Source organism: Salvelinus namaycush, chromosome 32 (assembly GCF_016432855.1).
Source record: "Salvelinus namaycush isolate Seneca chromosome 32, SaNama_1.0, whole genome shotgun sequence".
Classification (NCBI taxonomy): Eukaryota; Metazoa; Chordata; class Actinopteri; order Salmoniformes; family Salmonidae; genus Salvelinus; species Salvelinus namaycush.
The window spans coordinates 3,837,584-3,853,899 of NC_052338.1; the positions used below are offsets into that span (position 1 = coordinate 3,837,584).

At 43.0% G+C, this 16,316-nt stretch overlaps 1 protein-coding gene across 1 annotated transcript in view; it reads left to right on the top strand.

Annotated features, from left to right (window-relative positions):
- Positions 1 to 16,316, top strand: part of LOC120027347 (TGF-beta receptor type-2-like) — a 136,592-nt gene that overhangs the window by 13,686 nt on the left and 106,590 nt on the right. The window contains exons 2-3 of the mRNA XM_038972261.1: positions 4,567 to 4,717; positions 5,312 to 5,502. Of these exons, the coding sequence (XP_038828189.1) occupies positions 4,567 to 4,717; positions 5,312 to 5,502 (342 nt within the window). The remainder of the gene's footprint in view (positions 1 to 4,566; positions 4,718 to 5,311; positions 5,503 to 16,316) is intronic.

A 16,316-nucleotide genomic window follows, 5' to 3' on the forward strand; every position in this document is an offset into this window, starting at 1 on the left:
ATGGTAACCTTTCAGCTGAGCTTTGCATGTCTACCGGACGTTGATGCTGTTGCTATGCAGCCTCTTGCTAGCTTGTTAGCAAATTACTACAACTTCGGGTGTTTGAAAATTCAGACTGTTCAGAGTGTACACTGCCCACTCTGGCCGAGGGGCAGGGTTGATCTGAGAGTTCGTACCTCACAACGGCAGTCAAGCACCCAAGCTAACTGGCTAAAGTTGGCTAGCTTACTAGCTACTTCCAAAAGCAAATGAGAACACCTCCTCACTCTGACTAGTCTACTCACCCTAGCAGATTTGGTTCGGCATGTTATCCAAAGCGATGGTGATTAACTGTGCTGTTGACAACAATTTAATTATGTTTCTTTACCCCCAACGTTTACTGACACCGACTATATTCAACGGGTGTTGAGCATTAGTATATTCATCAGTTATTCTGCGCTCTGGTACATTCAGATGAGAGTGCTCTGAAATCTGAGCAGATAGCCAAAGCGAATTTTCGAAGCCCCCGAATTAACAATGTCCGATGAGAATGCACAACGACTATACCATTTAGCTAAGCTAAGAATGACGTGAATAATCAAGTCAATAAACGTTAGGTAGTTAGATTACATATAGTTAATATACAGGCATGTTCGATGTATTAGTAGCCAACTTACGTTAGGTAGCTAGCTAACATATATTACCAGTACATACTGCTATAATGATATGCTATGCGGTTCAAACGGATAGCGTAACTAGCAAATTGTCATAATTAGTTAAAGCAATGAATTTGTATCGGCTCTAGCATATTTCCCGTCAGCAGGGAAATGCTGCCAAATTTATCCATGAATTTTATTTTTTTAAGTAATTTTTTCGTATTTGAGCCGAATTGGTAGAATACACTTGCGCTTCTTTTAGTTTCTCTATGGATTTGCTATAGTTTACCTCTTCCTGACCGTGGCCAGAGTGTTTAAATTTACTCACTCATGGCTCTAATATGTGCCAACTTAACATTTTTCCAAGGTAGTGATACCCACTTCCCCAGAGAGAAAGTTATTTGGTTAGGAACGTCTTCCTTTCTTAGAATTTGAAAAGAGTAATTTCTTCTCCATCAAAATATTTTTTAATTACTCCATGCAATTTTCAATGTTGTAACCACATGGGAGTTCCTCCTAAGCACATTTCCGTGTAGGGTTTAAATTTTATCTGGTTTCCCAATCATAACCAACTGTTTACCAGTACAATTCATTTTCTTGAACAATGTTTTTAATATTTTATATATATATATACACTGCTCAAAAAAATAAAGGGAACACTTATATATATATATATATACACACTGCTCAAAAAAATAAAGGGAACACTTAAACAACACAATGTAACTCCAAGTCAATCACACTTCTGTGAAATCAAACTGTCCACTTAGGAAGCAACACTGATTGACAATACATTTCACATGCTGTTGTGCAAATGGAATAGACAAGAGGTGGAAATTATAGGCAATTAGCAAGACACCCCCAATAAAGGAGTGGTTCTGCAGGTGGTGACCACAGACCACTTCTCCGTTCCTATGCTTCCTGGCTGATGTTTTGGTCACTTTTGAATGCTGGCGGTGCTTTCACTCTAGTGGTAGCATGAGACGGAGTCTACAACCCACACAAGTGGCTCAGGTATTGCAGCTCATCCAGGATGGCACATCAATGCGAGCTGTGGCAAGAAGGTTTGCTGTGTCTGTCAGCGTAGTGTCCAGAGCATGGAGGCGCTACCAGGAGACAGGCCAGTACATCAGGAGATGTGGAGGAGGCCGTAGGAGGGCAACAACCCAGCAGCAGGACCGCTACCTCCGCCTTTGTGCAAGGAGGAGCAGGAGGAGCACTGCCAGAGCCCTGCAAAATGACCTCCAGCAGGCCACAAATGTGCATGTGTCTGCTCAAACGGTCAGAAACAGACTCCATGAGGGTGGTATGAGGGCCCGACGTCCACAGGTGGTGGTTGTGCTTACAGCCCAACACCGTGCAGGACGTTTGGCATTTGCCAGAGAACACCAAGATTGGCAAATTTGCCACTGGCGCCCTGTGCTCTTCACAGATGAAAGCAGGTTCACACTGAGCACATGTGACAGACGTGACAGAGTCTGGAGACGCTGTGGAGAACGTTCTGCTGCCTGCAACATCCTCCAGCATGACCGGTTTGGCGGTGGGTCAGTCATGGTGTGGGGTGGCATTTCTTTGGGGGGCCGCACAGCCCTCCATGTGCTCGCCAGAGGTAGCCTGACTGCCATTAGGTACCGAGATGAGATCCTCAGACCCCTTGTGAGACCATATGCTGGTGCGGTTGGCCCTGGGTTCCTCCTAATGCAAGACAATGCTAGACCTCATGTGGCTGGAGTGTGTCAGCAGTTCCTGCAAGAGGAAGGCATTGATGCTATGGACTGGCCCGCCCGTTCCCCAGACCTGAATCCAATTGAGCACATCTGGGACATCATGTCTCCCTCCATCCACCAACGCCACGTTGCACCACAGACTGTCCAGGAGTTGGCGGATGCTTTAGTCCAGGTCTGGGAGGAGATCCCTCAGGAGACCATCCGCCACCTCATCAGGAGCATGCCCAGGCGGTGTAGGGAGGTCATACAGGCACGTGGAGGCCACACACACTACTGAGCCTCATTTTGACTTGTTTTAAGGACATTACATCAAAGTTGGATCAGCCTGTAGTGTGGTTTTCCACTTTAATTTTGAGTGTGACTCCAAATCCAGACCTCCATGGGTTGATAAATTTGATTTCCATTGATCCTTTTTGTGTGATTTTGTTGTCAGCACATTCAACTATGTAAAGAAAAAAGTATTTAATAAGAATATTTCATTCATTCAGATCTAGGATGTGTTATTTTAGTGTTCCCTTTATTTTTTTGAGCAGTGTATTTTAAACCTGCAGGAATATTTATGTTTGTCTATCTCAGGATTGTGCCCTGGAATCACGTAACTTGTAGTCGTGTCATATCATCCCATGGCTCTGCTTCAACAGAGAAACACAACCCCTGTCTCTAACCAGGATATTTCTGGAAAGATCCCAATCGGAGATGTCCCCTGCTCCTACAGGGTTACACTGCTTCAACAGGATGTTTGCCGTGGAATTACTTCTAGGACTTCCCCTATTCAGAAATAACTCTACTACAATAACGTTTCTAACTAGGGGTGTTTTTGCTACAACAAAGACATAATATGCAAAACCTGTTCTTAGAACAGGATTTTCTATGATGTTTTAAAGAAAATCAGTCTCACCCGTAATTTATTTTGTCTGTTCGGAATTGCGTATCCACTCACTAAACCACGTCTAACGCAGCTTCTGCGCACACAGTTTAACATCGTCTCCTCGGGAGCAAGTAGAGTTAGCCATCCCATCCTCGTTGCCATATTTTGGTAGCAATTCTATAGGAAGAGTGAGAATGCAGATTCTTTCAAACGAAAATTTTAAAAGATTTTTTTAAATGAAGCAACCAACCTTCACCAAGAATGGTTCAGAGTTGAAACCTTCACAAACACAGTTGGGTCTCTGCTTTTATAGAAAAAGACATCCTTTTTGTATACGTGGCAGTCAGCAGACAGTATGTAAAAGGCAATTAGTTGTCTGTGCATATTTAAGATAGCATGAGGTTGATCGCCTGAGGGCTCAACCGTATAACTGCATTCACAACAGTAAACACTATAATGTGCTCCATTCTGCACGTTTCCATACATGTGACTTTCGGTATATAGTAAACCTACGGGACGTCACATGCTGCGATCGCACCCAAACGGACCTTAGCTATACGCCCAGTCCTATGACTAAGTCCCACAAAGACCAGTTTTTATCAGGTTAGAAAAAACACTAGCATATAACAAGAGACAATTCTTTAAACAATAAAACACGGGATAGCATGACTAATTATGTAATTTTCCACGACAATACATGGTACCGAAGGGACATTCCTTTTTGTCTATTTCACATATTCTTTTCAAAGTAAAATTGTCAAGTCTCACAGTAATGATACATTCCTTCACGTAGTCTGGACTGAGATGTGAGGTTAATGTTTTACTGTACTCACTGATATTCCACACGCCATACTCTTCCAGTGTAGGAAAGGTTCAGATTAATATGTAATATATTAGATGAGAAAGTTCGCCTTTGTAATGTTTGTAGCCTTTTGTTTGTCTGTGTAGTTGGAGGGAAATGTCAGTTTCCTAAGTTGAGCAAAGTTATCATCTTCTCTGGGTCAATACAGTTTAGGCCCATTTAAGAAAGCAAATAATGACTGGGGTTCAATCCAAAACATTTAAAGGGGATTTCCATTTGAGCCAACATCTGCAGCGTTTACCTCGAATGCTATCTCTGCGAACACGGTAACATTGCCTTTAAAAGCTGTATTCGAGCGCAATCAAATTTAATCCCGGTCAAATGTCTTATCTTGGCTGCAGTGAAGAGTGAACATATTTCACAACACATGAGTAACCTAAATGGACAAACTATTGACTGCTTTACGAAACAGTATCCCTTTATAAACGATCAATCTAATGTCTTTCCCCCTATCTATTTGTGTCTCCACCTCAGTGGCCTCATCAATGACTATGCTGAAGCTGAAGCGTCTGTGTAAGTTCTGTGAAGTTGAGTCTACCAGCTGTACGTGCACAGGGAGCTGTTTGACCGACTGTAGCATCACAGCCATCTGCCCCCATCCAGAGGACGTGTGTGTCAGCATTTGGTGAGTGACTACAGCACCCCTCATCATCTCTCATTGGGAGTTGGAATGACCTTTAAACTTGACCTTAGAGCAGAAATGAATAATCTTGCTTGGTGATTTGTCATTTAAATATGACTTTTGCCATGAACAAGGTTTAGCTAAGTAGCTAAACCCAAAAGTGCCCCACCCACTAATCCCACTAAAGAAAGTGGAGAACTAGATTTGGCCTCCTGTTTGAAGCTGAAGGCAATACCACATTATCTCATCACATTCATAGCATTCGGAGCTGAAGTCAGTTGAACTCCTAATGCCATGTTCACAGCAACACCTCTTAAAAAGGGTTTCACTACATATGCTCCACACCACCTAGCAGGAGACCTGAGGAGCCCATTTGTAAGTCCATTTGTGCACCTTCAGGATTATTCACTGCACGTGCACGGTGGTATTTTGTAACTGGGTGATACATTCTGTAAAACCTAACCTGACCCCTGTTTCAAAGCATTACCCTAATGCTTAGACTGTGTTTTTATTACTGTATCACTAGCTTAAATGTTCTCTCTGTTTAATAAATATGAATTGGAGTGGAACTAATTGCTCCTGTTGTCTTGTTTCCAGGAGGAAGAAAGACGACAATGTCACCATAGACACGATATGCCACAACCCAGCCCATAAGCTGCATGGTCTGGTGCTGGAGGACTATAACAACAGCAAGTGTGAGATGAGGGAGAGGAATGGCATGGGCTCCCAGTTCTTCATCTGCTCCTGCTCCGAGGATGAGTGCAACGACCACCTTTTCTTCCCCCCATGTGAGTCCCTCTGTAGTGCTATGTCACCTGCTATGTAGTGCAATGTCACCTGTTATGTCATCCTCAAGGTTGCCTTCTGTAGGCATTATGATTGGTCATGTGAGTGCAACGACCGTGTCTTCCTCACCTTTTGTGAGTCCCTATCAGTGGAGGCTGGTGACTTCAACATTTGAGGAGGATGGGAGACCCACGCTATAGGTGCGGAACGCACGGAGACGACAAAGTGTGTTTCAAAAGTCGTTTATAGTACTATATTATGGGGAATGGGAATGAGAGGGCTACTTACACCGTGTTAGAAAGGGATGATTGAATGAGGGTATGAGTTGGTTATGTTCAGAGACTTGACCAGTGCAGGACAGGATTTGACTGGGAAGACAAATAACTATAAGACACACTACACAGTTAGACAAAAGAGCTAAGAATGAGTTAGTCCAAGCAAGGCGTCAAAACATTGATGTTTAATAATTTGAATGTGTATGTGATTGACTCTACATACAGTAATGAGAGATAAATGAGAGGGGTACTCACAGTGCTTGTAGGGGAAACATTCAATGTGCCAGTGGATGAGCGGGCACATGAGACATGGCTTCAGTTCATGGCTGGAGAAAGTTGACAATGGTAGTGGAGTGGAGTAGTCCTCACCTCTTAATCAGGGAACAGGATGGGACTTAGCTGTAAATACAAATGGCAGATACATTCCATTACAGCTGTGCTATATTAGGTTTGGACAACGAGTTTCTCTCTGAACTTAAACTCTGACATCTCAAAATGAATAAAGTCGAACACAGACTGTGCATCTTGCCCACTTGACACATTAAAGTATCCCAAGAAATATTCCTGAATAAAACCCTAATCATCCACATACCTGACGATAACTAACTGACTAGCAGACTGGTGGCACCATAGGTCCCAGAGCGGTGGGGCAATTTTTAACAGTTGATCAGACTGAAAAATCGTCCGTTTTCCTCCGGAGTGATTGTGTTATCATCTTTGCTAAATAAATACCGAAAGAAAATGAAAAGTCTACCGAGCACCTATGAAAAAATGCGCTGCATTCAGAATTGTTTGACATCGTAACGTGCAATTACCCCTGCAAGCTTGCCCTTGTTGACAGAACTTTCCCTCTTGTCATGTCCTCTAAAAGCAAATTCTTGCATGCCCTGCTTTTGTTTTTTTCGTTTGGCTGAACAATCGATGTTCTTCATGTCACTGTAACCACCTTTCGACCAAGGCTCAAAAAGCAGACAAGGGGGTCTATAACAAGTGGCAACGGTGAGAGACTTGTTTCTGGAACGGTGAGAGACTTGTTTCTTTTAAAAGTAGAAGCTCAAATTGTTTGGGCACAGACCTGGATAGTATGACAGAACTCTGCCGGTTATCTCTGCAGTTGATAACAACTCCGCCCCCTTTGGCTGTTATATCTTTTTGGAAAATGTTATAGTTAGGGATGGAAATTTCAGGATTTTTGGTGGCCTTCCTAACCCAGGATTCAGACACAGCTAGGACATCCGGGTTGTGCCATGGACACCATATGTGAATTGATCGCCCCCCATCTATCTTCAGAGTTCGTACTGTTAGGTGACCTAAACTGGATCAGGCTTAAAACTTCTTCTCAATAGGGGGTGCTGTTTGGACTTTGTAATAATTTCGTTCCCAAATTAAACTGCCTCGTACTCAATTCTTGCTCGTACAATATGCATATTATTATTACTATTGGATAGAAAACACTCTCTAGTTTCTAAAACCGTTTGAATTATATCTGTGAGTGAAACAGAACTGGAGTTGGAGGATTTTTCCTATGAGGATGTGAGAATGCTGAATTCTGCAAGCTGTTCCCAGGTCAGTTTATTAATTTGCCTGTCTTCTATTGGTTGAGATGCACTGCATACGTCTTCCCCTGGGTGTCAGCGAATAGTGAGAGTTGAAATGGGGTTGCTAGGCAGAACTGAGAGGTTATAAATAGCCTGGGAACGTAGGGTCCGGTCTTTGTTCACTTCGCTCTGACGCAGGAAGGACATCTGGCTGTGGCTCTAGAACGCTCCGGTTATAGGCCTTAGATATATCCGGTCATGTTTTTATTCGTTATAGGTGTTAAAGACATCATAATGTTGTTATATTAAACCGAGTTATATCAGTTTATATCGGTATATTGCGATTTTCGGATATTTAATCGTCCTGCGTTTTAGTGAGTCGGACACGTCTTTGCCGCATGGCTAATGTTTACTGCTAAATCGAACGTTGAAGAGGACAATCTACAACCAAGCAACGATTCTTTTGGACTAAGGACACCTTGCCCAAGATTCTGATGGAAGCTCATCAAAAGGTAAGAACTATTTAAGATGTTAATTCGTTGTTCTGTTGAAAAAAGTAAAATGCATATTCCGCCATTCATTTCGGTGCGGTCTTGCTTTAACGCACGCTGTATGCCGTAGTAACGTTAATTTTAAAAATCTAACACAGCGATTGCATTAAGAACTAATGTATCTTTCATTTGCTGTCCAACCTGTATTTTTTAGTCAAGTTTATGATTAGTTATCGATTAGATTAGGTGCCTCTCCCAAGATTTCTCCCGACATATTGTTGGCAGCCTGGCTACTTTTCTCACTGTATAACCACGATTTGTGCCGCTAAATATGCACATTTTCGAACAAACTCTATATGTATTGTGTAATATGATGTTATAGGACTGTCATCTGATGAAGTTTTGAGAAGGTTAGTCAAAAATGTAATATCTTTTGCTGGTTTATTCGCTATCGCTAACGTGCATGAATCAATGCTGCTGTGTGGTTGCCTATTGTAGTAAGCTAATATAATGCTATATTGTGTTTGCTGTAAAACACTTAAAAAATCTGAAATATTGGCTGGATTCACAAGATCTTTGTCTTTCATTTGCTGTACGCTGTGTATTTTTCAGAAATGTTTTATGATGAGTATTTAGGTAATTCACGTTGCTCTCTGTAGTTATTCTAGTCGCTTTGCTGAGAGTTGTGATGGTGGCTGCAATGGTAAACTATGATTTATACCTGAAATATGCACATTTTTCTAACAAAACATATGCTATACAATAAATATGTTATCAGACTGTCATCTGATGAAGTTGTTTCTTGGTTAGTGGCTATTTATATCTTTATTTGGTCGAATTTGTGATAGCTACCTATGCAGGAAAAAAATGGTGGAGTAAAAAAAGTGGTGTCTTTTGCTAACGTGGTTAGCTAATAGATTTACATATTGTGTCTTCCCTGTAAAACATTTTAAAAATCAGAAATGATGGCTGGATTCACAAGATGTGTATCTTTCATCTGGTGTCTTGGACTTGTGATTTAATGATATTTAGATGCTAGTATTTACTTGTGACGCTATGCTAGGCTATGCTAGTCAGCTTTTTTACTGATGGGGGTGCTCCCGGATCCGGGTTTGGGAGGAACTAGAAGTTAACTTCTTCTGGCTGCAAGCCCGACGTCGGTACACTTATGACAACAGCCAGCTCAAGTGCAGGGCGCGAAATTCAAAATATATATTTTTTAAATATTTAACTTTCACACATTAACAAGTCCAATACAGCATATGAAAGGTACACATCTTGTGAATCCAGCCAACATGTCCGATTTTTAAAATGTTTTACAGCGAAAACACCACGTATATTTATGTTAGCTCACCACCAAATACAAAAAAGGACAGACATTTTTCACAGCACAGGTAGCATGCACAAAGCCAACCTAACTAACCAAGAACCAACCAAACTAACCAACAAACAACTTCATCAGATGACAGTCTTATAACATGTTATTCAATAAATCTATGTTTTGTTCGAAAAATGTGCATATTTCAGGTATAAATCATAGTTTACATTGCAGCTACAATCAGAAATTGCACCGAAAGCAGACAGAATAATTACAGACACCAACGCCAAATACCTAAATACTCATCATAAAACATTTCTGAAAAATACATAGTGTACAGCAAATGAAAGACAGGCATCTTGTGATTCCAGACAATATTTCCGATTTATCAAGTGTTTTACAGCGAAAACACAATATAGCGTTATATTAGCTTACCACAATAGCCAAAAACACAAGCCCTTCCCCAGCAGTAAAAGTTAGCGATCGTAACAAACTAGTAAAAGATATATAATTTTTGACTAACCTTGATATTCTTCATCAGATGACAGTCCTATAACATCAGGTTATACATACACTTATGTTTTGTTCGAAAATGTGCATATTTAGAGCTGAAATCAATGGTTATACATTGTGCTAACTTAGCTACTTTTTCCCACAACGCCCGGATTTTTTTCGGACACTTTTTCTGACACACATATTCTGACCAAATAGCTATTCATAAACATAACTAAAACATACATGTTGTATAGGAAATGATAGATCCATTAGTTCTTAATGAAATCGCAGTGTTAGAATTCTAAAAAATAACTTCATTACGACATCCAGCTTCGGTATAGCTAGAGTACCCAAAAGTTGGGCGCCCACGACTAGTTCACATGTACGACAGATATATGAAATAGCATCATAAAATGTTTCTTACTTTTGCTGATCTTTCATCAGAATGTTGGACAAGGGGTCCTTTGTCAAGAACAATCGTTGTTTGGATTTAGAACGGCCACTTTCCCTCTCGATTTAGCAAGCACACTAGCCAAGTGGCACGAATCTCTCCATCGTCAACAAAGTCAGAGAACGGAACACGGCAAAACTCCCGAAAAAATTTCAATAATCTGATTAAACTATATTGAAAAAACATACTTTACGATGATATGGTCAAATGTATCAAATAAAATCAAAGCCGGAGATAGTAGTCGCCTATAACGGCAGCTAAACAGAAGGCAAATCCAGGTCCCTTCTCGCGCTCTCCAGAAAACCGGAAATGGGGGACACGTCATACAAAGAGCTTGTATTCCACTTCAGACCAAGATAAACACTAAATTTCTTCTCTCACCGCCTCTTGACATCCAGGGGAAGGTCTATGAAGTGCATGTATACTAATACGTATCATGCCCATTTATAGGCAGGACATAGAAGAGAGCCTCGATTTCAGACTTTCCACTTCCTGGTCAGGAAGTTTGTGCCAAATGAGTTCTGTTTGACTCACAGATATAATTCAAACGGTTTTAGAAACTAGAGAGTGTTTTCTATCCAATAGTAATAATAATATGCATATTGTACGAGCAAGAATTGAGTACGAGGCCGTTTGAAATGGGCACCTTTATCCAAGTTACTCAATACTGCCCCTGCAGCCAGAAGAAGTTAACACCCCGGCCGTCCTACAATCTAAGCTAGATGCCCTCAATCTCACACAAATTATCAAGGAACCTACCAGGTACAACCTTAAATCGGTAACCATGGGCACCCTCTTAGAATCATCCTGACCAACTTGCCCTCTAAATACACCACCTCTGCTGTCTTCAACCAGGATCTCAGCGATCACCGCCACATAGCCTGAATGCGTAATGGGTCCGCGGTCAAACGGCCACCCCTCATCACTGTCAAACGCTCCCTAAAACACTTCAGCGAGCAGGACTTTCTAATCAACCTGGCCCAGGTATCCTGGAAGGATATTGACCTCATTAGTAGAGGATGCCTGGTTGCTCTTCAAAAGTGCTTTCCTCACCGTCTTAAATAAGCATGCTCCGTTCAAAAAAATGTAGAACTAAGAACAGATTTCGCCCTTGGTTCACCGCAGACTTGACTGCCCTTGTCCAGCACAAAAACATCCTGTGGCGTTCTGCATTAGCATCGAATAGCCCCCACGATATGCAACTTTTCAGGGACGTCAGGAACCAATATACTCAGTCAGTTAGGAAAGCTAAGGCTAGCTTTTTCAAACAGAAATTTGCTTCCTGTAGCACTAATTCCAATAAGTTTTGGGACACTGTAAAGTCCATGGAGAATAAGAGCACCTCCTCCCAGCTGCCCACTGCACTGAGGATAGGAAACACTGTCACCACCGATAAATCTACGATAATCGATAAATTCAATAAGCATTTTGTACATGCTTTCCACCTGGCTACCCCTATCCCGGCCAACATCTCAGCACCCCCTGAAGCAACTTTCCCAAGCCCCCCCCCACCACTTCTCCTTCGCCCAAATCCAGACAGCTGATGTTCTGAAAGAGCTGCAAAATCTGGATCCCTACAAATCAGCTGGGCTAGACAATCTGGATCCTCTCTTTCTAAAATTATCAGCAGAAATTGTTGCAACCCCTATTACTAGCTTATTTAACCTCTCTTTCGTATCGTCTGAGATCCCCAAAGATTGGAAAGCTGCCGCTGTCATCCTCCTCTTCAAAGGGGGTGACACTCTAGACCCAAATTGTTACAGACCTATATCCATCCTGCCCCTCCTTTCTTAAATCTTAGAAAGCCAAGATAACAAACAGATCACCGAACATTTCGAATCCCACCGCATCTTCTCCACTATGCAATCTGGTTTCTGAGCTGGTCATGGGTGCACCTCAGCCATGCTCAAGGTCCTAAACGATATCATAACCGCCATCGATAAAAGACAGTACTGTGCAGCCGTCTTCATTGACCTGGCCAAGGCTTTCGACTCTGTCAATCACCGCATTCTTATCGGCAGACTCAATAGCCTTGGCTTCTCAAATGACTGCCTCGCCTGGTTCACCAACTACTTCTCAGATACAGTTCAGTGTGTCAAATCGGAGGGCCTGTTGTCTGGACCTCTGGCAGTCTCTATGGGGGTGCCACAGGGTTCAAATCTCTGGCTGATTATTTTCTCTCTATATATCAACGATGTTGCTCTTGCTGCTGGTGATTCTCTGATCCACCTCTACTCAGACGACACCATTCTGTATACATCTGGCCCTTCTTAGGACACTGTGCTAACAAACCTCCAAACGAGCTTCAACGCCATACAACACTCCTTCTGTGACCTCCAACTGCTTTTAAATGCTAGTAAAACTAAGTGCATGCTCTTCAACCGATTGCTGCCCGCACCCTCCCGCCCAACTAGCATCACTACTCTGGACGGTTCTGACCTAGAATATGTGAACAACTACAAATACCTAGGTGTCTGGTTAGACTGTAAACTCTCCTTCCAGAATCACATTAAGCATCTCCAATCCAAAATTAAATCTAGAATTGGCTTCCTATTTCGCAACAAAGCCTCCTTCACTCATGCTGCCAAACATACCCTCGTAAAACTGACTATCCTACCAATCCTTGACTTCGGAGATGTCATTTACAAAATAGCTCCCAACACTCTACTCAGCAAACTGGATGTAGTCTATCACAGTGCCATCTGTTTTGTCACCAAAGCCCCATATACTACCCACCACTGTGACCTGTATGCTCTCATTGGCTGGCCCTCACTACATATTCGTCGCCAAACCCACTGGCTCCAGGTCATCTATATGTCTTTGCTAGGTAAAGCCCCACCTTATCTCAGCTCACTGGTCACCATAGCAACACCCATCTGTAGCACGCACTCCAGCAGGTATATTTCACTGGTCATACCCAAAGCCAACACTTCCTTTGGCCACCTTTCCTTCCAGTTCTCTGCTGCCAATGACTGGAACGAATTGCAAAAATCACTGAAGCTGGAATCTTATATCTCCCTCTCTAACTTTAAGCATCAGCTGTCGGAGCAGCTTACCGATTACTGTACAAGTACACAGCCAATCTGTAAATAGCACACGCAACTACCTCATCTCCATATTATTACTTACCTTCTTGCTCTTTTGCACCCCAGTATCTCTACTCGCACATCATCATCTGCACATATATCACTCAAGTGTTAATGCTAAATTGTAATTATTTTGCCTATATGGCGTATTTATTGCCTACCTCCCTACTCTTCTACATTTGCACACACTGTACATAGATTTTTCAAAATGTTTTCTAGTGTGTTATTGACTGTTGTCACACCCTGACTGGAGATATCTCTGTTTTCTTTATATTTTGGTTAGGTCAGGCTGTGACTAGGGTGGGTACGCTAGTTTTGTATTGTCTAGGGTTTTTGTATTGTCTAGGGTTTTTGTATGTCTAGGGTTTTGTAGGTCTAGGGGTTTTTGTAATTCTATGTTGGCCTGATATGGTTCCCAATCAGAGACAGCTGTTTATCGTTGTCTCTGATTGGGGATCATATTTAGGTAGCCATTTCCCTTTGGTGTTTGTGGGATCTTGTCTATGTGTAGTTGCCTGTCAGCACTCGTTTGTATAGCTTCACGTTTCGTTTTGTTATTTTGTTAGTTTGTTCAGTGTTCATTCTTTAAATAAATAAGAATGTATGCATACCACTCTGCGCCTTGGTCTCCTTCATACGACGAACATGACAACTGTACGTTTGTTTTTGTGTAACTCTATGTTGTTGTTTTTGTCACACTGCTTTGCTTTATCTTGGACAGGTCGCCGTTGTAAATGAGAACTTGTTCTCAACTGGCCGAAAAATAAAGGTTAACTTCTCTGCGCTATGGATCCCTTTAGCGGGATCATTTTCCTAAACAACCGCTGAATTGCAGGGCGCAAAATATTACTAAAAATATTTATAATCATGCAATCACAAGTGAAATATACCAAAACACAGCTTAGCTTGTTGTTAATCCACCTATCGTGTCAGATTTTGAAAATATGCTTTGCAGCGAAAGCAATCCAAGCTTTTGTGAGTGTATCAATCAATGCTACAACAGCTAGCCCCAAATTAGCATGGTCACGAAAGTCAGAAAAGCAATAAAATTAATCGCTTACCTTTGATAATCTTCGGATGTTTGCACTCACGAGACTCGTGACATCATATAAAATGTTTTTTATAATCAAATCCTCAGGTTGTTTTTAACAAACATACTCAAAAAAAAACAAACACTGCCTGTTAAATCAAAAATAAACAAATTAGGATAACAACTCCATTTAAAATTACAACTCTTGATAACTCCATAAAGAAATAATTGTATCCCATAGGGTAATGGTAAAATAGACTAGAGACAGGTGTCCCTCATTCAGGGAGAGTGCTCTCTCTCTCTCCTTCACGTGGTCTGAATAACACATAGGACTATTGCTAAAATATAAACTTCTTCCTAATTATTAGTGTTTACATAACCCATTTAAATCTCACCCAATGTGATCAGGCCTCCCCAGGGAGCCAGAACATAGGTTATAGGTCAGTCAGCCTTATTAAGTATTTTCTTTCTCTTTTCGTTCCCTGTTCTTAAAAAACTATTTAAAACATTTCAAATACTTCCATCATTCCGCTTACCTGGTTAACAACCAAATTTCAAAAGACCCCACACAATAAATCAAACATGGTATTAACACCACTAACTAATATTCATAACCTGTGTGTGTGTGTGTGTGTGTGTGTGTGTGTGCGCTGCTAATACGTAGGGCAAAACAAACAAACCAATAGCCAGGTCTTACTTATTTGGGAGCTCCCTCTACGGCCGGATCTGATACCTCTATATTTTTATACAAATGTAGAATTTCACTAACTTCTCTGTCACGGCCGTCGTCGGAAGGAGACCAAGGTGCAGCATGGTGAGCGTACATTTTCTTTTCTTTTTGTAAATGTCGCCAACAAAACAAGAAACGAAGAAACAATCGTGAAGCTTAACAGGGCTATAGTGCCACTAACAAAGATAACTACCCACAATCACAGGTGGGAAAAAGGGCTGCCTAATTATGATTCCCAATCAGAGACAATGATAGACAGCTGTCCCTGATTGAGAACCATACCCGGCCAAAACATAGAAACACAAATCATAGAAATCAAGGACATAGAATGCCTAGGGTTTTCATCAAATCACACCCTGACCAAACCACAAAGAGACATAAATAAGGCTCTCTAAGTTCAGGGCGTGACAGTACCCCCCCCCCCCCCCCCCAAAGGTGCGGACTCCGGCCGCAATACCTGAACCTATAGGGGAGGGTCTGGGTGGGCATCTATCCATGGTGGCGGCTCTGGTGCGGGACGTAGACTCCGCTCCACCTCTGGCTCACCCCACTTTGGTGGCGCCTCTGGTGCGGGGACCCTCGTCGCATACCCCGGACTGGGGACCCTCGTCGCCGACCCCGGACTGGGGACCCTCGTTGCGGGCCCCGGACTGGGAACCCTCGTTGCGGGCCCCGTACTGGGGACCCTAGCTGCGGGCCCCAGACTGTGAACCCCCGTTGCGGGCCCCGGACTGGGGACCCTCACTGCCGGCCCCGGACTGGGGACCCTCGTTGCGGGCCCCGGATTTGGGACCGTCGCTGGAAGCTCCGGACTGGAGACCGTCGATGGGGGCTCCGGACTGGTAACCGTCGCTGGAGACTCGGAACTGGAGACCGTCGCTGGAGGCTCCGGACTGGGGACCGTCGTTGAAGGCTCTGGACTGGAGGCCGTCACTGGAGACCGTCGCTAGAGGCTCCCTGCCATGGATCATCACTGGAAGCTTCGTGCCATGGATCATCACTGGAGGCTTCGTGCCATGGATCATCACTGGAGGCTCGTGCCATGGATCATCACTGGAAGCTTCGTGCCATGGATCACCACTGGAGGCTTCTTGCCATGGATCACCACTGGAGGCTTCTTGCCATGAATCATCACTGGAGGCTTCGTGCCATGGATCATCACTGGAGGCTTCTTGCCATGGATCATCACTGGAGGCTTCGTGCCATGGATCATCACTGGAGGCTTCGTGCCATGGATCATCACTGGAGGCTTCGCGCCATGGATCATCACTGGAGGCTTCGCACCATGGATCATCACTGGAGGCTTCGCACCATGGATCATCACTGGAGGCTTCTCTGCCACACTCCCCGTGTGCTCCCCCCCCAAAAATGTTGGGGGCTGCCCCTCGGGCTACCTTGCCAA